General features: G+C 40.8%; 1 protein-coding gene across 2 annotated transcripts; it reads right to left on the bottom strand.

Annotated features, from left to right (window-relative positions):
• Nucleotides 1-219: 219 nt before the first annotated feature.
• On the bottom strand, nucleotides 220-20,681 carry LOC147268333 (serine hydroxymethyltransferase, mitochondrial-like). 2 transcript variants are annotated; one of them, XM_086199839.1, is made up of 12 exons: nucleotides 20,526-20,681; nucleotides 13,060-13,251; nucleotides 10,678-10,757; nucleotides 9,689-9,889; nucleotides 9,022-9,103; nucleotides 7,371-7,493; nucleotides 5,413-5,552; nucleotides 4,681-4,843; nucleotides 4,032-4,131; nucleotides 3,215-3,370; nucleotides 1,939-2,046; nucleotides 220-1,742 (listed from the first exon to the last, which is right to left on the bottom strand). In XM_086199839.1, exons 1-12 carry the CDS (start codon nucleotides 20,559-20,561, stop codon nucleotides 1,615-1,617), a joined length of 1,509 nt encoding a protein of 502 aa, XP_086055965.1. In that variant the 5' UTR covers nucleotides 20,562-20,681; the 3' UTR covers nucleotides 220-1,614. The 2 variants fall into 2 exon arrangements, with proteins under 2 accessions (XP_086055965.1, XP_086055966.1); XM_086199840.1 differs by lacking the exon at nucleotides 20,526-20,681 and adding an exon at nucleotides 20,168-20,302.
• Between the last annotated feature and the right edge of the window lie 757 nt (nucleotides 20,682-21,438).

The raw sequence follows: 21,438 nt of genomic DNA, 5'->3' as shown, positions 1-21,438 counted from the left end.
TTTCCTCCTGCTCGGACATGAAACTATTTATTAGATGTATTTTTAAAGCCCAAGTCCCAATGTGCCTCGTGTGTCATTACAACCTTGTGTGATATCGTCCGTCCCCAGGTCCTCAACCAAGGTGAGGAAAAACTTTTTTTTTTTGTTGATGCATGTTTGAGGTCATGAAAAGTGCGCGTACCAAGTTTGTACATGAGTGGCAGAACACAATTGTTTTTGAATCACTGGATTTTTATTAAGACTTCATAAAAGCACGAAATGGCCTGTGACAGGAAGTTAGTGGCAACGTACAACAGATCAGATGACAACAGACAACAGAATATATGAATGCTGTACTAAAATACTTATTGGTATATTTTGGCAAAGTGTGGTGTCTTGCCTGTCAAAAAAACAAAACGACCTCAGTTCAAACCTCAAGACGCTGTGCAAAGAAAGAACCACATTTGCGCTGTAAGACAATTTCACAAACAGAAATCTCACTTCTTCACTGATGCAGTGACTATTGACAACAGTTCCAATTTGTGAACCAGATAAACAATGTACACTGAAATCGTGGCATCAAATCAAGCTGCCTCACACCTTCCATCATTGAGCACCACAGAGACGAAAATGACAGTTCAATCAAGCAGGACGCACAACACAATCTCTTCTCGAGCACGTCAGCTCAGCTGGTATTGGAAACCTTAACGATGTCTGTAGCGATGGCTGTTACACAGTAAAACATTCTTAAATAATACGTAGAAAAGTACATATATATATATTCTTTTGTCAACAGTCTTGGAAAGTTTGAACTAATCCAAAGTGACATTTCTGTTTTTCTATTTGGTTATTTATCCGTCATAACAAAATACAGAGCAAGTAAAATCTGACATTTGTGATATGCTGGAAGAAAGAAGTCAGCAGTGAAAGGAAAAAAAATAGCATCCTCACTTACATATGGAGGAGGAAGAACTGTTTCATTGTTGTGCGATCCCATTCAAACTCCTGTAAGATTTTACTTTTCGTAGTTTATTTTTCTGTCGACTACGTGTATTTTAGACAACAGCGAACCTAGTCTGTACTCACGCTTTATTAAATCACATATTAAATGAAGTTAAAAGCATATTTCTTGCATCATCTACCATTAAAAAGTCAAGGGTAAACAACATCATTTGGCAGATCAGCCCCCCCCCCCTCACCTCAGCAAACCTCCTCCTGTACCTGGTTGAGTACACAGAAAATGACAGTCAAGGCAAATATGCACACATCTCTATGTAAAAACTGTATCTTCAAATATGTTAGTCCCATTTGTAAAGATGATTTACAGCATTAAGACTCTTCCGTGTACAATAACAATTACACACTTATCAAGTGTCATAGTTTGTGAGATCGAGAACTGCTGGTTGTTTGATTTGTCACATTTCCTCCCACGCTTCCACATAAAAGAAATCTTGTGAAGACAACTGAGAAAAATCTTTGAACATACAATAGAAAATAGGCTCTCAAGCTCTACAAAATCTGTCAAATTTTTATTTTTTACCTCGATACAGAGGGCATGTTTTTACAAGAATAGACTGATGGATGACTGCAGAAAAAGAGCACTCCCTTCCTCGCTCTGACTCCCTGTCAGCCACACTAACGGTTGCTGAAGCCTGGCATGGGGAAAGGTCTGGCGAACTCTTCGACACGGTGGCGCAGGTTGGCGATACGAGCCACAGTCTCAGGGTCTTCAAGCAGGAAGTTCTTGAAGTCCTGGAGCTTTCCTACATTACACAAAAGGGAAAAAAAGATGAAAAGGGCTTTTCATTTTTAGCTTCCTTTGAATTACAATCATTGGGCCTGATGTTTCCTCCTAAAAACATATAGTTTTGTCAATTTTGTTTGAGAAAAATTTAACATAGATTTGTATTTAGATGATTTGTGGACAGCCCCAGATCTGCTTATCGTTTCCATGCTCACCTGTTTTTTTCTTCACATCCAAGGCGATCTGGAAGCCCTCATCCATGAACTCCACAACTTGTATAAAATCAGCTTCTTTGAACTGCCTGGACGTCAGCGCTGGAGCACCTGGGACACGGAGGAACACAAAGTCTGAGGCTTCAAATACAAAGTCCTGGCCAGGAATCATTCTCTATTCAGGGGGCATGTTAAAAGTATGTTTCACACCAACATGGACCGCCGTATCCAATGAGTCGCGACAGTAAAAAACTCAACTTATGAAACAAATACGAAGGTTAAGAAGTGAAGAGAATTGCAGTGTAATTGAAATCTCTCTCTTTCAGATATTAGTAAAACGGGGCAGTGTAGATATGGAGCTCTTGAACTTCCTGGAAGATGATTAAAAAGCCAAACATGCTTAATTAATCATGATGTGCTCAGTGCTTGTGGCTTTATTGGTGGCTGACTCATTTCCATATGCACAGCTACTCTTTTACACTTGAAGTACAATACTGAGTGAAGACGACGTGAAGTGAAAAGTGAAGCTGACTAAAGAGGAAATTATTAAAAGGTGACGTTTTAGAGCTCTTACAACAAAATTAAACATGGCTCCTTACAGTAATGCTAGCTGGTACCTAGCTAGCATAGCAGACTATTAACATGGGTTTCCTTCGCCTTCTTTACATGGATAATCCTACACTTACTTTGATGAGATGACATGTACAGAACAAAGAGGGTAATGACATTTTAAAGGATAAAGTAACTTACATTTAAGATGTTTCCTTTAAAAAAATCCAATCCTAATATCTTGGAGGGAACGGACCAATTAAGGGCCCTTTTGCAGAGTAAAACCCGCCTCCAGGAGGAAGAAAACAATGGTGCACGTGGAAATCCTCCCATCTTTGTATAACATGGGGTCTTCCACAAGCATGTCCTGGCATATTGCTATGAATTAACCTGTGTTTCATGATGTGCAATACTTGACTATTTGTCATTTCATGCTTTAGTGTGAGAAATGACCTGATATGAAGAGTCACTTGTGCAAACTAAGAACAGTTTTCTAAAGAGATGAGATTCTCCTTCTGTACTGAATTGAGATATTAGCAGTTTAAGTCAGGGGGCAAACACTAAATCAATAAATAACACTACCGCTGCTGGCTGGATGCAGGTTACCCGGGTAACGCATAACATTTAGGGAGCAGCTTCTGATGTTTGGTGGCAGATTTTTCTATGATGCTGGTTCTGTTGTAAGTTAGTTCATAACTCGTCTGAGTTAAGCCGAATGCAGTGTCCTTACCTAGCCTGAGGCCACCGGGAGTCAGGGCACTCTTGTCCCCAGGGCAGGTATTCTTATTTGCTGTGACTGACACCAGCTCCAGCACCCTTTCAGCTCGAGCCCCATCAATGCCCTTAGGTCGCAGATCCACCAGGACCAGGTGGTTGTCAGTCCCATCTGAAATATTTAGCATTGTTAGTAAAATGTTCTGAGGAGTAGCAAAGTTCGAGGACTTGTAGACACAAATTTTTTTTTCTGTCGAAACTATCACTTCACCTGCACTAATTACCCGAGGCTGCGAGAGCAGGGCATTCAGACAGGACATTTGTTGCAGCAGAGTTTTCATTTGAATACATTTCATAAATGTTTAGTGCAGTCACTGGAAATACCCGAATCCTCCCGTTTAATAGGCGAGTGGCTTTCAGAGTTGATAGTGTGACCAAATAGCTTGAATAAGAAACAAAATCCTACTCTTAATCTTTCATAAAAACACGTACCAGGAAAACAGGATGTAAGCTTACATTGTACACATGAAACAAGTCTGCATTTTTGAAGGTTTTACTTTATACATCAATAAAAGAGTGAACGTAGATTCCAGCGTTGGCTCACTGCCAGGAGGGGACCACTTTCATCTGGTTTTATTTTCTTGACTGACATTGCTGCCACACATAAATTAGCCTATTTGCGCATCATGACTTGAAATGCATATCTGTTTTTCTACCCAATCATTTTCAGTCAGTCACAAGACGTTTCTCTTTACTGATGTGCGGTCCCACTGATTCCCTGTGTCAACGTGGAAATTGAAAGAAAAAGCATATTCAAATACAAGTAAGCTTACCTGAGACCAGGGTGTAGCCTTTGCTGCGTAGAGCTGCAGCCATAGCCTTGGCGTTCTTTAGGACCTGGGCAATGTAGTCCTTGAACATAGGGGACTGAGCCTGGAAGCAAATAAAAATATAGGAAAGGCTTACTTGGAAACTAATACTGCCCACTAATATTCATGGTACCTTTAACATCTCGTTTGGTATCAAGAAATTAGTCATTAGATATTTTCTAAAGCATACATTTACCATAAGTTATTCATTTTCTCTGACGAAGAACGACAAGAGCCTTTTCTTATATAAACTGTTGAACACAGATAGAGAGTGGTGAGAACCCACGACTTAATTTCAGTGTTAAAAAAAGAAGACTAACTGAGAACGTGAGGAGAAACTTCCCTGATAAGGTAAAAGTGAGAGGCAAATAACAGAGCTTGAATCCTCTTGATCTGATTAAATTTCAATTGCTGTCTAGCAGAGCATAAAAATCCAGACAGTTCATGCTTGGGAAGCAGCATAAAAGGCATCTCAGTGTAAGATTTAGTTTCACTGGAAAATCAGATAAACCAGTTATCAACTTATCAGGAAATAGCAGAGAAGGATAATAAGGCATTGCATCAATAGACATTAAGACCTTTTTCTATTAAAAAACATGTTTGTTTTGCTGACCTGTCTGAGTGCCACAGCCACACCAGCAATGGCGTGATTATGAGGCCCACCCTGCAGGGAGGGGAAGACAGAGAAGTTGACCTTGTCCTCAAGGTCGTACATGATCTCCTTCCCCTTCTTGTCCACAGAGCGAACACCTTTACGATAGAAAATGAGGCCTGCCCTGGGGGGGGAGAAAAAAAAAAAAAAAAGAATTTGTCAAGTATTTGACCAGTTTTCACCCAAAAGTTTTCATCGGGAAATTCCTCTTCCACCACTTAGGATCAGGGCATCACTCTTGGTGGAAAACCTTGTACCTTATCACGGGACAGACCCATTATGAGGAAAGTATTCCCCACTGCTTTCCCACTTTGGTTTAACAAAAATAGAGATTTGTGAGGTCTCAGGCTGACTGGTGTGACTGGTAAAGTGATCTGGGCTATAAGTTGCCTCAGACTGTTAAAGTCCATGTCACCAGCCTCGACTCCGCTGATGGATGACCTCAGAAAACAACTTTTCATTGCTAAGTTCCTGTCAAAATGTGACAGTAGGTGGAGGAGAATAGTCATTCCATTAAACTACAGCTGTAAAAAGTGACAATCGAACAGTTGTGAGGTCTTTGCCCAACAGCAACAACATGATGATGTAACAGAGATAAACAATCACATATGAATGAACTTTGGTCAAAGTCCTGCATGATGTAACGGCCGGGTTCATGACTGAGCGACTCAACACCTCTGTTGGACTTTGTACCTGGTTCCTCGGAGGGATTTGTGCGTGGTAGATGTGACCAGGTCAGCGTGCTCGAAGGGAGAGGGGATGGCTTTGGCGGCCACCAGGCCGCTGATATGAGCCATGTCAGCCAGCATGTAGGCCTTGATATCCGTACACAGCTGAGTAAGAAGAGACAACAAAATTAAAATACACTGGAACAGAACACATATTTTTTATAGCGTGGGTCTTTTACTCAAGCACCTCAGTCAAAAAAAAACACCAGGATAAATATGATTTTCTTCACCTATATTGAAAACTGTTTAGTTATAAAGCTAAATTTTGACAGCTGTTATAATTACGACTAAAATCAACAAATTGCTTGAACTTGCCTCAGTCTGTGTAACCAAAGACCTTATAATTCAATGAACTGCAGCTTGAATTTAAGATTAAAAATAATGTGATGAACAATCTAGGCTCAATATAAATGCAATTTTCACCCCAAGGTTCAGATTTGATAATTAAATTGTACATCTGTTTGCTGTATCTTTCTTTTTAAAAGAGCAGATATTTCAAATTGAGCTGGAGTAATTACACTCTTCGACAGAGCCCCGAAATATTTGAGCATAATTCAATAAATCCTTGTCTGCTCCTGCCAGCATTTGTAGAAAAAGGCAAAAACAATAAACAGCTCGCTAACATGCAAATGACTCGCTGGCGAATGATCAGAGCACTAAACAATCTTTTTAGTGCTCCAATTAATATGCTCTATCATGAAAATCTCCCTTCCTCTCATATCTTAACTGGATCAGCACATGTTTATTACTGGCTTACTGGGGTGGGGGTGGGCACACACAAGAGAGTGATGTGTGTTAGCTGATGAACACTGATGAGCTGTTGCTCCAATCTAGGTAGCACAACACTGAGGATCTGGAGAGGAGCCTGGCTGAGCAGATTCTGCCATAAAACAATGGACAGTTCCACAGAGACATGCCAGGAGGAAAATATGGCCCCACTTCAGGCTTAGTGGCAGTTACTGGCGCTTAAAAAAACCCACATAGCTCTGTAATGACGGGACACTCCATCTGATGGTACTAGTTAAAGTGGAGCTCTGCAACAAAGAGAACCAGTCATAGAGTGAATGGAGTGAAATTAGTGGGTGGGTACAACAAAACAGATAAAAGGGGACTCTTGTGCAATGTCAGAGTGAGTGAAGTGTGTGGTTAAAAGTTGCTGCTGTGTATGTGCGAGTCCATGTTCATTCCGGTCAGGTAGGCGATCGAAAAAACTCCATTCGACTTTAGCTTCAAAAATGCTCTGTATTTAAAGAAGACAGAAACGAGTGTGATCCTAGTGAGCAAGGTAGTTCTGCTCCAGGTCGATCCAAATGGTAAGGGAAGCAAATACGTGTGACTGTTCAAAGGAAGTGGCAGTCTGGGTTAAAAAAGTAATACAACCCCTCAAGCACAGAAAGGATGTGCCAACTTTTGGGGAATCTCTTTTTCCATCATTTTTCCAGTTAGAGAAGCAGACAGATACCCTTCTCTCCTCACTGTGTGCATTACGGAGCTCAAGACGCCAACCACATAGCTGAGTGCTAGTGAGAATAACTACAATAAGCGTTAACAGTGGTCCATGCTGTTTCAAAGGCAGTCTGGATTATGTATCTGACTATAACATCTCATTATTTTTAACAATTTTCACAGTGAATTTTCAGCACAAAACTCACATTTTAGGTGTCAACAGTGTGTTTGATGACTTGAGATGGCTTCCTGTTGCATTCATTCTGCTAAGCTAACTGGCAGTCAGCTGTTCTGTGTGTGTCTGGTGCAGAGAGAAGGGTATCGATCTGCTGGTCTGGCACTAAAAATGATGGACAGTAAGTGTATTTCCTGAAAAGTTAGTGTGTTTCTTTAGAAGTATGAGGAGTAAAACAGGCAGAGCGAGACAGAGGGTGTGATGACTGGGTAATTTTTGAATAGAGAGAGTTCTCTATGCACCTTCTTGATGCGGGCGTAGTCAATGAGGCGGGCATAGGCACTGGTGCCAGCAATGATGAGCTTGGGTCTGAACAGCTTGGCCGTCATCTCCATCTGGTCGTAGTCTATGAGTCCTGTTGCAGGCTGGAGAGGGAGATAGATTTGAGGAGGGAGAGAGAGAGACAGAGAGAGAGACAAGAGGAGGAGGAAAGACGAAACAAGAAAGAAGAAGTGGAGGAGAAATAACACAGGAGAGAAAGGGTCAGGAGAAAAAAATGAACATGAGAGGACAAAAAAAAGTGAGGATCAAGAGCAAACACAACACAGAGGAGAATTTTTTTTCTTCCTTTTTGAAGCTCATTTTAAGCAGCTGTATTTCAAGTACTTTGGCTAGCTTAAATGAGGAAGGAATTTATCTAAAAGAAGACATTTCAACCTATCACATCAAGGAAGAAGATGGAGCAATTGCAGTAACGTTCCTCTCCTAACCTCAATCTTCCAGGTACCTACTCAACTGGTGTCACGAAGCTGAACAGATCAGAGGCTGGTTTGGAGACATTTTGTGACCCTTTTTACAGAAATAAGTAATTTCAGAGACATGCTCGACTATCTACTGTTCAGTGAGTGTAGTTCACAAATACATTAGGGGGAGTTGGACCAAAGACTGATATGTCTTGTGCCAAAATCCCAAGCTCTATCCTTCTCCCCCTCCCTCAAAGTGGGCAGGATGGAAAAAAACAAAGTGAGAGACAGAAAGGATGGAGAATGAGGGGGACAAAGACAAGGAAACGAAGAGAGAAAAGTAGGAGGGGAAGCTTTATTTAGACAACCTGATAATCTCCCATCTCTAGAGCACATCTATGAATGCCCCCTCACTCCATCAAGCTGCTCATTGTGAAGACAGAGGCAGTGTTGCTGGCCAGCCTGTCGATTTCCCATTATCTCTCTCGCAAAGGGGTCCTGGCTGCCCATATATCAGCAGGCCTGGACATGCAGACTCTCATGGCCATCCATCAGCCACGACCAGCACTACCACACAACTGTGTCCCCAGGAAAAAAAACAAAACTTTACACTATTATATGATGCAATGATTGTATCTTTATGTTAACGCAAAGAAGTACCTGTCTATACTAATATAATAGGGCTGCGTGGGTGAAAAGATCATATGTGAACCAACAGCACATGTGCCTTGAGTTGTATTCTGAATGCCTTCCAGCACCACCTTACCTGTCTGCCCTGTCAAGGCACGGAAGCAAACAGTGTTTCCTCAAAGGAGATCCCAACATTTTTACATTTATTTTTCTACATTTATTTTGCACAAAAATCCTTTAGTTAAATGATTTACCTTGAAATATTTTCAGATAAACTAATACGTCAAGGTTACTCGTCATTCAAATGAAACCCTTTATTCTTACTGTAGCATGTCATGAAGCTTTCATCAAGGATACAAACAGTCATGTGACTGTTGGCAGTGTCTTTTCCTGTTCCAGAAGTTCAATTCTGACCATTATTAATGAAGAGTCGTACCACCACAAGTATTACTCCCAATCAACATTACATATGCGCTTTGGAAGGATGGCAATATCTTTTAGTGAAACTGCTGCTAAGTTTGACTGTTTACGATGGTAAACCAGCAGTCAGTTGGTGTCAGTGGCAGGGGTGTATACTCACGTTCAGTTTGTAGGGCATGGACTCAAAATAGATTGAGGTTGCTGAGATCCTCTTCACATCGGACATATAGCCATGAGTCAGACTGGGGAAACAAAAAATGAAAATGTAGAGAGCTGGAAGAACCCACCAGTACAGCGGACCACTGCAAACAGACTGATTTGAAATATTATACATTACACAAAAAAATGACTGACAAAATAGTAATAACGATGATCTGACCCACCATATAGAGCACATGTGCTCCTAGACATGTCATGTAATATTTTATTACTGGGGAACAGGCTGAAAGGTCATCTTACATGATCACTAAAATGATAGTCTTGGTGAAATTCCTATGTGCTGCTAATACGAGTGTGTGTACTTGTGGTAGGAGTGATTGAACGGTAAGTGAAATGTTTGTGTCAATGAATAAAAAAAAAAAAAAGGAGAATAAAAATACATATACTCTTATCGATACAGGTTAATGCTTCAGCACCAACACAAATATATTGGTTGTTTGGTTCTTGTGTCCCTGTGTGTGTGTGTGTTTGGGGGGCTGCGCTAGTCCATCTTAGATAAAAGCTGCAAAATATGAAAACTTGTTTCGTAATTTAGCCCCTGGGCTGAGTGTAAGGTAAGTGATATGGTGAAGATGAAGAACAAGAGTAACGCAGAAGTGACTACTGACTGTCCTCCATCAGGAAGATCGAGGCCCATGATGCGGTCGTGTGGGTTGAGCACTGCAGTGTAGACAGCAAAGTTAGCAGGGGAGCCAGAATATGGCTGGACGTTCACACCCCACTGAGCTGGGTCCAGGTCAAAGGCCTCCAAGGCTCGCTTCTGACACAAAAGCTCAATTTGGTCGACCACTTCTGCTCCACCATAATACCTGCATATGGAAATCAGCCACAGAGGAAAGATAAAAACACAAATTTCTATGAACAACAACAACAACAAAAAAACACACCCCTGAAATCATTTGACAGGTGCAGCATTCATGCAAATAATCCACTGGATTAAGCCGGCATTGTTTCAGTTTAACTCAATATCAATAATGTATTTCTCCTCTCGTGTATTTGAACCAACTGCAGTGTTGGTCACAAAAATTGAAAACAATCTGTCCTCTGTATCACAGCAGCTCAGGAACATCTCAGACCAAATGGTTCATCAAACCTTTTCAGTGGAATTACAGATGAGTGAGCAACAGATGGCTACTGTACAAACCACTCATTCGATGGGATCACCATTTGGTTTCATTTTATTAAAGTGTACAAAGGCAGATGAATACGATGCAGGAAACAGAAATAAAACACACATTCAGTTTGATTGATTCCAGGACTCAAAAGGCAACAAATGAGCAGAATCGCAAAACACGATTGCTTTCTGTCTGCTCCAGATAAGTGATTTATGTGAGAGAAATGATAGAAACATGGGAAAACTTAAATTATACAGCAGGAAACTATCAGTACATTCCTCCACTGTATCCCCTCAGGAATATACTTTGGCATGAGGCTGTGGAATATTTGTTGGACGGGTGACACCATGTACTATGAAAGAGTAAGCTGGCAAACACTGCTTGTATCTATATGTGTTTATGAAGTGCAAAATCCTCAAGTGCAGAATATCAACATCGATATTAATAAATAAAAAGGGGTGTGGCTAAACAAACACACTCACCTTCTGCCTGGGTAGCCTTCTGAGTATTTGTTGTTCAGACAGGAGCCCTGAGCTTCAAGAGCTGCTCGGCTGCAAAAATTCTGCGGTGAGAACACGGACCGATCAATGGCATGAGTGGACAAAAGGGACAAGGACGGCAAATTAAAGTCTGTTAAGTGAAAGTGAGAAATCCCCCTCCAGCTAAAGGCAATCGTTATAGTATTGAACCTCTTGACTTTCATGGACTAACATGCTGCACTCCACAATGCTTATCACCACGATCCTCCAGGATACAAGACAATGTAATAAACTTTTCTGCACATGTTGATATACATTTGAGTGGCCTTTCTATAATGTATTTTCCAAGAAAAGTAAATTCTAGATGGGTAGGAGTTGCAGCAAAGGAGAATTACTTCCCCCACCCCTTGTGTTTTCCTTTACATCTTTGTCCATGTACTAATAACTTTGTGAATGTTTCCATTATCAGTTATTGTGTATTACACACAAGCATTTCATTGCACTCAGAACTCTGTCCTGCGTATGTACAGTATTATCCTGTTACCTTCTTAACATCAGTTCTAGACCAATTACAATCTTATTGCTGAATCATAAACCCATTTTTGCCATTTTCTACTAACCATTACGGCTTTCTATTTATCGTAGTAATTGCCATATCACCATCTAGTACACCCTCTGCCCTCTTAGAGGAGGACACCTATCTTTAAAATCACTCCTGATGTTTCTTCAATTTCGTTCTCGGGGATTAATGTGTTGTTGCTGATTGAAAACTTGAACTTTTCCCTCCCTGTGGATATTACGCAACCAACTTAACAAAAAAAATAAATAGCACAGGAAAGGCCATCTTGACACAGACCCATTCATATTCAAGCTTTTTAACTAATTTAAAAGCAGGCCTTCTGCAGGCCGAGTGTGTAGCTTTAGTATGACAGAACTCTGCTTAGAGGATCAAGTTAACATATAATTTCAGTGTTTCAACTCTTTAGTATGAACAGACTGAAAAAAATTCTGCAAAGAGCTGGATGGAAATGCATGTACTGATGTATGTTCAAACTTTATAGTGATGTAGGTGACATCTTGTGTCCAGCTGTTAAATATGAGAAATGAAAAATATATGCATATTTATAACTGTGGAATTTTAAAATTAGGTGCTATTATGGGGTTTAATTGTAGTCATCATCCTTTTTTTAACAACAGAATAAACCCAGTCTTACACACTTATGGAGTAGAGTATATTTGTATTCTATCACATGTGCAAAGGGATCATTAAGGAAACTTGCAACTATCTGAAATGTTTTTAAACAAATCTTAAAGGGGGTTAGAGGCGCATTCACCCTTCTCCTGCAACTATGGTTATTATATCTGCCTTTTAACAAACTCTACCAGTCATCCCTAGACTGGAAATCCCAAGTGTAGTTTGGACTGTCATGGCCTCTCGACATACCACATCTAGTATCAACACATTGGCCAGTAATAAGGCTGTGAAGCAAAATCTGCATAAACATACACTCTCCCCTCTGCCACTTTAGTGGCTGTTGTGTTGTGTGTGGTTATGCTAATAATCCACCTGGGAGCTAGGGGGAGATCAAGGGCGATAACTGCTCCGGTAAAGCTGTTGCTGAGCCCGCCTATCATAGTGTAAGTTTCTCTCGCTCCCTCTTATTTATAGAGGAAAATGTCTTTCATTCAAGGAACGCTTGCTTGAGCCGTACTGAGATGTGTATTGCAGAGTGAGGTGGGGTGGAGGCAGAACGAAGATATCAGCTTTATCTCAGGCTTTGTGTTGAGAGGGGGCTGATATACTTCACTGAACAACTACTTTGGCAATGAAGAAACAGGAGGAAGGAGAAAGAACAATGTAGATAAAACTCTGTCTGCTCTTTTGAATTGTAAAAAAAATTCCATTTCACACCATCCAGCCTCGGAATGAAAACAATAAGTTATCCAAATGTTCCTGTAACAACTGAACGGTCCTTGCTTACAGCTACTACAGCACGCAACATGAGTGGTACTGTATCAGTACTGGAGATTAAAAAAAAAAATTAAAAAAATCAATGATTTAACAAGTCAAGTCAATATTTTCTTTTACAAAAATTCAGATTTTTAAGGTGACTGTGTCACTATTTGTACCTTATATCCATCAAACAGTACTATCAATCTTTGTGTTCCAGTACACCAAGGCTTTGGTCACCCCCCCCCCCCCCAAATACTTCTTGGACCCTTCTTTCTCTTTTAAAGTAATCTGAGGAGTACGCTCCACAGATATTCTACAAGTCAAGTCATTTATAGGTCTGTTTCCTCTCTGTCACAACCCATATTTACATTTCTTTTGAATTTGATCTGATCAACTAATGCCAGAAAAAATATTTTTGAAAGCTTTCGTACCTCAGATGCAATAAGCTCCAAGCCGCGGCACTGCCTGTCCTTCTCCCTTTGCAGTAGATCCCACATCTCCGGGTCGTCCTGAGCCAGACTCTCTTGGCCTGTCCATGGACGATCTTCCTCCACTATACGGGTTTTGGCGTGGGATTGCTGTCCACGTACACTGAGATGGACTGCAGCTCGATGGCACAGCGGCTGTGGGCAGAGAATTTAGGGAGTTGTAGGTATGATGGGGAAATGGAATGATTGAAAGTATGCTATCACACAAACACACGATTATGGGAGAAAACTTTATTTGCCATAGTTTGAAGTAGGTTTTTGATGACTGTTTCATATGTGGGGCAAACTGTTAAACAAACAACAATTGCTCACCAATATAAAATAGTAAAACAGCAGTATAGGTTGAAGCTGCAAGATACTGTATGTTGGAACTTTTAGCAGTAAAGAATTTTAAGGTGAGGCTCCACAGGGGAGTGTATGGCTCTGAAATTATATATTCCATTTTTTTTTCAATTTTAACATGTATCTTGGTATAATTGGAGTTGAGTGTTTGCATGATATCAATAATCAGCATGGTTGTTCAATTATGCCTCTATCAGCACTTCTACAAAAACGGAGAGACTTGAGTTTTACAGCCTCAGTGTACCGAAGCAGGCATGAAGAGAACCAATTCAGCACTTCCTGCTTATCTAATCTTGACAGGGGCTGGAGAGATCCTCTACTCCAACGTCTGATCATGTGAGGGTGCAGAGTCCATACAATTTCCCTGGCCCCCTCTTTTCTTGTACTACATACAGTAGATAATGTGCATAGATAATCCTAAAAACCTTTGTTCACACAAAAAAAGTCATGTGTTAACTGTCCTTCAGTGGAAAAGTTCCCTGAATATGTCTCAATCAACACAAGAGCACCGGGTAGAAGAACATTCAGAGGTTAAAAAATGGTTGACAGGTTGATTGCACTCAGAACAAATTAGCTTCCTCCAGTCATTTAATCAACAATTTAATGATGACACTGTGTTGAGATCAGTCCCACCACCGCCAGCCTATAGTTATCATCTGTACAGGTGTGCTGGGGTGTGAGGGACAGCCTCCCTTTAATAGCACCATTAAAAAGCAATTAACACAATACTTACGACTGGTTGAGATGCCCATATGAATAAAAACACAATTACACTGGGTGTGCAAATAAATCTTAATTTCATCAAACTGTAAATCAAACACATTCACTAAAGATGGTAAAAAAAAAAAATGCTATAAAACATTTTAATAATTGTATTTGTGAATGTTCTCAGTTATCCAGGTCATCGTAATCCTCAAAAAATGATCAAACTAGTCAACTGGACTCAATCCTCGAAGAGGATAGTTGTTGAGGATTTTAATAATTCAACATTGCTATTTTGTAACACTGACTTTTGCTACACATGCTCACAGGCAACCTGCTTCTGCTCCACCTCTTCTGCGTCTGCAGGTGGAAGACTGGACAACGGTGACACAACAGGGGAGGTGACTGGCATGTTAATGGCGGATTTCTAACGGTTCTACTCTGGCCTTCTGTCACTGGTGACAGTGGCGAAGGTGGAAAAGGGGATCTGGAAGAGATGAGGGCCTGGGTAGACAGGTTGGGCTGCCTCTCGCTGGGAAATCACATGGGTCATTAAATCTTGACGGAAACTGTCCTTCACTGTCTGCGTTTCTTCTGGGACACACCAGGGCCAGGAAAAGCAGTGGCACAGAAACTCAGCACAAGCCAAAGCTGCCATGGTTATATTGCTAGTGACAACTGACTTCGGTGCCTCTTCCTCCGCCTCCTTCTCTTTACCTTCATCCCTGCTTTCCTTTTTCTGCCCTCCTCCTGTCACCCTATGCTGCTAAGCCTACTGAGCCAAGTAGCACTCTTGGGGTGTTTTTATTAGCTCCTCTTGTCATCACTATCAGTTCCATGGCATCAAACGGGACAGCTCTGGGCTTAAACGCACCACCACCATCACAACAACAATAACAACAACAAAAACAACACCACCACCACCACAGTCCCTGTGGTCTACCTCTATGCATTCCTGCCTCATTTCCCAGCCCTGATCATTACAGAAGATTAATTAATAAACACAATATAAACTGATCCAAGAGAAGCAAGAGCTAAGACACAAGAACCAAATATGTCACGGTTGGACTATATTTAGGCAACAGATTAAGCTGTCGTTTGAAGGTGAACTTGATGAAAACTCTTGAGAGGAAAAAAGGGGCAAGCTAGGCCACATCAACCTGTGCTTGTACAGTAGAGAATAATGGAAGAGTCACAGATGCACCACGTCTGACTGTGTGACAATGATAAGGTAATTGCTGGCAGTTTGCTTTTCCTGTCAAACAACTGTACCCAAAGAACAAGAGCAGAAAGCTAGAAAAGAGAAGAAAGAAAAACACATTTCATTATTATCTTTGCCCATTTCCTGAAGCAGCTTGCGTCAATTTTACGATGACTGCTGTCCGTCACTGGTTACTGCAAACAACAATCCTCCCGGTTAAAAAAAAAAAAAAAAAGGCTAGAGGAGAAACAAGAGGAAGAAAAAAGAAGATATGTAAGGTAGCAGAAGAGTGTCAACAGGGCAGCATCCGTCAGTCTGACACCAAGTTGCCTCTTTTCCTGTCACTGACTAATAGTAGGGCTGTCTGTTACAAATTGCCCTGTGATTCAGTCTGGATGACACTAGACTGAGAAATCTGGATGGGGTGAAGAGGCGTGAAGGGAAGGAAGCACAGTCCAGGGCAACTTCACTCTATCCGGGTCTAAGGGTTGTCAGGGTAACAATCAGAGTTTAATGATGCTGGCAGCAAAGCCAATCTTCAGGAGGTTTATGCTCTAGACAGATACATTTACACTTCTTTGGTGAAGAGAAGGGTGAGAGAGCTCAACAATAAGCTTTGTTTGTAAACATGTCTTTTTTTTGTATTGCTCCTCTGTCTAGATAAAAACAGCAATTTCACAAAACGAGCAACAAATTTTAAAATATCACCTGCCACCAGCTTAATGTGGGGGATTATAGCCAGTGGCAGGTGAATTTTGGTTAACAACTGACCCATTCTGTGAGTCCGCTCTGGCTCTGCTGTCAGGTAAAAACTCTATTCAGAACACAACCTGTTGAGGGTGGTAATGTGTGTGTGCTACACCCAGTCTGCAGCCAGCAAATATCGCCAGAAGACAGCTAAGAAGTCAGCAAGAATGAAACACACTTCAAGGAGGTTTTTTTTTTTTTAGCAATGGGCCGTTACTTCGGGGGTGTAAAGACAGTGGCAAGGGGCAACACACCCAGCAGCTTTAGTTCAGGGAGTGCTGCCTCTCTCCCCAACAGACATGTATGTGCTTGCACCCATTCCCTCTATCCTACAACACAGTTGCCTTGCAACATTTATCCTGTAGTCACTTCAGCTACATTTCAGGCGCAGGCTTGCCATCACCGCTTACAAACTGAAACACGTAACTGTTGAAGTTCATCACTACCAGGCTTTGTAAAGTGATGACCACCAACTAAATTAAGGGACTACAGTATGTGGTGAATCGTGCATGAATCATTGACTTGCTTGGACAAAGAGGGGGGCCTTAATGATGCCTTAAGATCAAAATGGCCATAAATGTCATTTAATATAGGAAAACTAGGATGCTTTTATCTTCCTGCTGATATTTTTTCCGAAGCAGGGTGGCACAGCTCGTACTGTAGGTAGCGTGGCTGTCTAGCAACTGAAAGATTGCTGGTTTGATCCTCGCTTCCCCCAGTGACCATGTCGAAGTATCCTTGAGCAAGACATTGAGCCCCTAATTACTCCTGTTGGCCCTGAGACAGACCGGCAACGTGTTCAGGGTGAACCCCACCCCTCACCCAATGTCAGCTGGGGTAGGCTCCAGCCCCCCCCACGACCCTTAACAGATAAGCAGTATAGAAAATGGATGGACGGGTGGGTTTTTTTTCCCCTCTAAAGCAAGGAACATACTAAATTAAGGATACTAAATTAAGTTGAGTAATACACAAAGCAGAGGTTTTAAAATGTTGCCTGGTGAACATATGAGAGGCTGATAATATTTAGAAAACTTAAGAAAAATATTAAAACACTCGAAAAAATTACAGTTGCTCAGTGAATTTATGAGGCAGTAAACTTCATATTATTTGTCAAGTACAGCCTCCAACTTTCTCTCTCATCAATCTATTTAAATGGCAATATATCAGGGTTGGAAATTGTTTGAATTTTATTGATTCCAATAGTTTAGTGTTCTATGATAAACACATGCTTCTCTGTCCTTTACAAGTCAAGGACATCACAAACATTTCCAATCAAAAATCTTAAAAAATAAACAAACAACTCACCCAGATGTCATTTTAACCATCAAAACAGGCAAACTCAAGTGAATTATTAAGTCAAAATACATTTATTGAATCACAGGTAAACCGATGTAAACCTGCTGAGCTTTATATTATACTGTGATAGCAGTAAGTGACACCAAGAACTGTACAGATTGTAATGCTTTGGTGCCTTTGATAGTTGTTCAGACCAGACATGTAGCTGATAGCTTTGCATGCACCTTCCCTTGTTGTTTCCTGTACAAAGTAAGTTTGGACCATAAGCCATGCTATCTTTTATCAGTGCTGATGGCGCCGCTAGTACATAAACACATTGATTATGCTGTTATGTTGAGAGGTGACATGGTAGCATAACAGACAGACTTGTAGGAATTGATAACCAATCCCATCTCCATTTTTTTTTTTTAAATGGTTACCCCATAAGAGGCATTTCGGAGCTGGTTCTATGTGGAGGGTGAGTTTTGATTTGTAAGATGCTACGATACGTGTTGCTTGCATGGTGCACACAAACAGTATAAACACACCTTTCACCTGCCCGGCATGGGGCTGGTAAACAAAGCAAACTGCCCGTATACAACCTACACACAGCGGGATTATGTAAACAATGGATGCTAACAAGCTGCTAGCTGCAGGCCAGCTGCCTCTGGGCTGCAAGAGTGGGTGCAATCTTGAAGTAGGTTTTAAAAATGCACTTTCTCATATGGCGACTGAGAAACAGAGTAGTACTGAGGGAAAAATACAGTCCACGACATGTTGAACCTGTCACACTTGGTTTAAACACAACTGAAAATGAATCTACTGTATCAGCTGGTTTTAGCAGGTTTAATGCACGTTATAAAAAGCATACACACACTTTTCGGTGTAAAATTGTAGAAGCGCGACTCCACCGTGTCCTGCTACTTTCCAGACATTGGCTGTGATGCTCAGATTTACTGTTTACTAATGAAAAACAAGTTCTTGAGGGGAAACGCCATGTTAGGTCACTCAAGAAAGTTGGGGTGTTGACCCCTACTGATTTGGAGAGAAGAATAAGAATGACTAACTTCTTCATATCAGCTAGAGGTTGTGTCTTTAGGGTGGAGCAGAAAGGCCATTCTCATTGTGGTGACAACTACGCCGAAAATAATGGAACTCCAAACTACTTAGGACTATAAACATGCAAACACACTATTCTTCAGCATACTTTAATGTGAATTTCAACTGTTCAGATCATAATGCTGACATCTCCAGATTACAAAACACACTCCAGTTGTTTTCACACTCACTCTATTAATATTGGGCTGCAGCACATTGGGTGTTGATGCAACTTTTTTGGTGATATGCTAATAATATAATTTTATAAGGAACACTGAAATGCTACAGAAGTGCTAACTTGCAAATTTCCAGTTAGTTTACATTCCCACACTCAGCCATGGTCTCAAGCATTTGCTAGTTACTAAAAGAAACATGTCACTGCAGGAAAAATGACTTTTTCCTTCAGGCTGGCATGTTCGGATGACAGCTATTTCGCACTGTTAAAAGTATAAAAAAGCGTAGCAGCTTGTGTATCATCTTGTTTACCTGCTGCAGCTGGGGGACACAGTCTGGAGAGAGACAGTCAACTCCATGAGTATAGCCACGGATCCAAAAATTATAGTTTAGCTGCCATTTTTAGAGAGCAAATCTAAAACTTTGAATAGAGGTCGACTCTCACGTGCATCAATCCTGTGAGACACTCACATGCTTTTACCAAACGCCATCACATGAGTAACTAGGAAAAATGAGATCAGGATGCTTGTACAACCAATTAGCAGCAATAAGACCAATGCAAGCATGTGAATCTATTTAATGGAATACGATGGAAAAACTGAGGGACACATGAAACTACATCCTAAAAATATGCTGCATAATTTCAGCAACAAAGTCTAACAGTCACCAATATCTTTGAAATAGACTCCTTCATTAATTTTGTACAGTACACTTAAGTTCCCCTTTGACAGAATTCTCAAGAGCCCATGATACACCAACTTGGACTAAAACCTGTTTTACAGGAAGGTGAAAGTTTTCTGATTTTTATTATTACTTTTTTTTTTTACTGACTTTTTACTTAGAACTTTAAAAAAACGAGGGTAGTTCAATATTAGAGATTATTAGAGTTATTACAATAATTTCTTCGTGGCTTTGATGGAATTGTGTTACTTTTTGTTTCGTCTTTCATATATGCACATTAAAGATATTGCTCTGTAAACATCTGTTGGCTGTTGGAGGAACTGCAGTGCAGGAATGACAGTATGAGATCAAATAAGGACAAAGTCATCATTAATTAGATGATCTATGGAAGAGTTGCTGCCACGTCTTAATCAAACAATGGATGACGATACTTTTAAAGTATATTCAGCCTTATCTACTTACATAATTATCAATATGGCTGGTTAATATTTACTTGGTTAACCCAAGTACAATAGAGGATCATTTTGCACTTCGAGCCCTGTAGGGAACACAACACCACCGTTTATTGTTAATATATCTCTGTACTATGCCCTAACATAATCTGCATGTAGTTATTAACGTCACCCCTTAAGTTTGAATTCATCTAAACAATCAGTGTGCGTGGCATGATAGTACTGATTCACTGCACACTAAGTTCACCAGATGCATTTTTACAGAGAGGCACTGCGCAGTTTCATTAGTAGACAAACACAAAAAATGAACAAGTGGTGTTTCTGTGGTCCAACAAAGCACGGTGCCTCTATGTTTCCATCAGTTTCAACGTCAACTTACCTTCTGATGAAACTGAGCAGTCAGTGTTGCATCATTACGTGGCACCCGTGCACTGACAGGCAGTTAGCATGCTAGCTTATAAACCAGTTAGAAGACGATTCAAAAGTGCAAAGCTAGCGGGACGGCTGCGGGTTATTCTGGAAAAATTATCCGCTCAGAGAAAAACAGCACATGTTGCGTAAACTGGGGTAACGTTAGGTAATTCAAGCTCAGCTAGGACAGCTTCCATTGCCCAACACAGACGTTAAGCTAGCTGGCACTTCAATCATGCAGACAAGCTACCCAAATAAACAGCGTAACTCAGATACACAGGTCAGGGAGACCGTGACATAAAGCATGTACTCAGTGATATACTCACCCGTGTGAGTTGTCTCAGAGCCAACAAGGACAACATGTTTGCAGTTTTCAGGCCAGAGAGAGAGGGAGAGAGGCAGCACACGGACAGGAGGTACACAGCACCACTGACACACTCCGAGAGGCTGATAAAGTTCTTGGCAACGGCTGGTTACGCTCGTCTAGCCGAAGGGACTGACGGGAATTGAAGGCCATGTGAAGAGATTACGCAAACCTGCTTGTGCAGCTATTAATGTGAAGCCCATTTCATTTTCTTATCCATCAGTTTTTTTCATCCATGAATTCTCATATCAGCCTCACATCTGGATTATTTAAATCTATGAAAGCAGCTTTTAGAGAACCATTATTTTCTATGAAACACATACACAGTAGGGTAAGCCTTTTGTTTTGCTTTTTAGGAGTTGTCTCACGATACATGTTGATATCATGATATTATGAAGATATGGCTTAGCAAATGGAGGTATAATTAATTATTCATAATACATTGTACAAAGATGTGGGGTCAATTAAGTCAGTCACTTTAGAATCTGTCGTGTGTGTAAATGTTAGTGTGGCTTTTCTAGATAAACACGTTTGTCACTTCATCTTGAAACTAGATGAGCAGGACGTTGGTGACATTTTTGGTGTCCTGGTTCCTGTTGGAGCCCCTTTCTGTGTGGAGTTTGTATGTTCTCTTAGTATCTGCTGGGCAAGAGTAAATTCCTCTGTAAATTAAATTTTTGTACTCTTTAACCCATCTTTCACCACAAGGATAAGCGTTTTAATAATGTATTATTATTAATATTGCTATTATTTCCTTGGATTTGTTAGCAATTGTAAACAGTTTATGATCCATCCATCCATATTCTTTTGCTTATCCTGTTAAGGGTTGCGGGGGGGGGGGGGGGGGTGCTGGAGCCTATCCCAGCAGCCTTCGG

Source organism: Aulostomus chinensis, chromosome 3 (genome assembly GCF_037954235.1).
Source record: "Aulostomus chinensis isolate RoL2024-O1b breed Wild chromosome 3, RoL_Achi_v1.0, whole genome shotgun sequence".
In the NCBI taxonomy this organism is placed as follows: Eukaryota; Metazoa; Chordata; class Actinopteri; order Syngnathiformes; family Aulostomidae; genus Aulostomus; species Aulostomus chinensis.
This window is presented reverse-complemented; position numbering and strand designations above follow the sequence as displayed.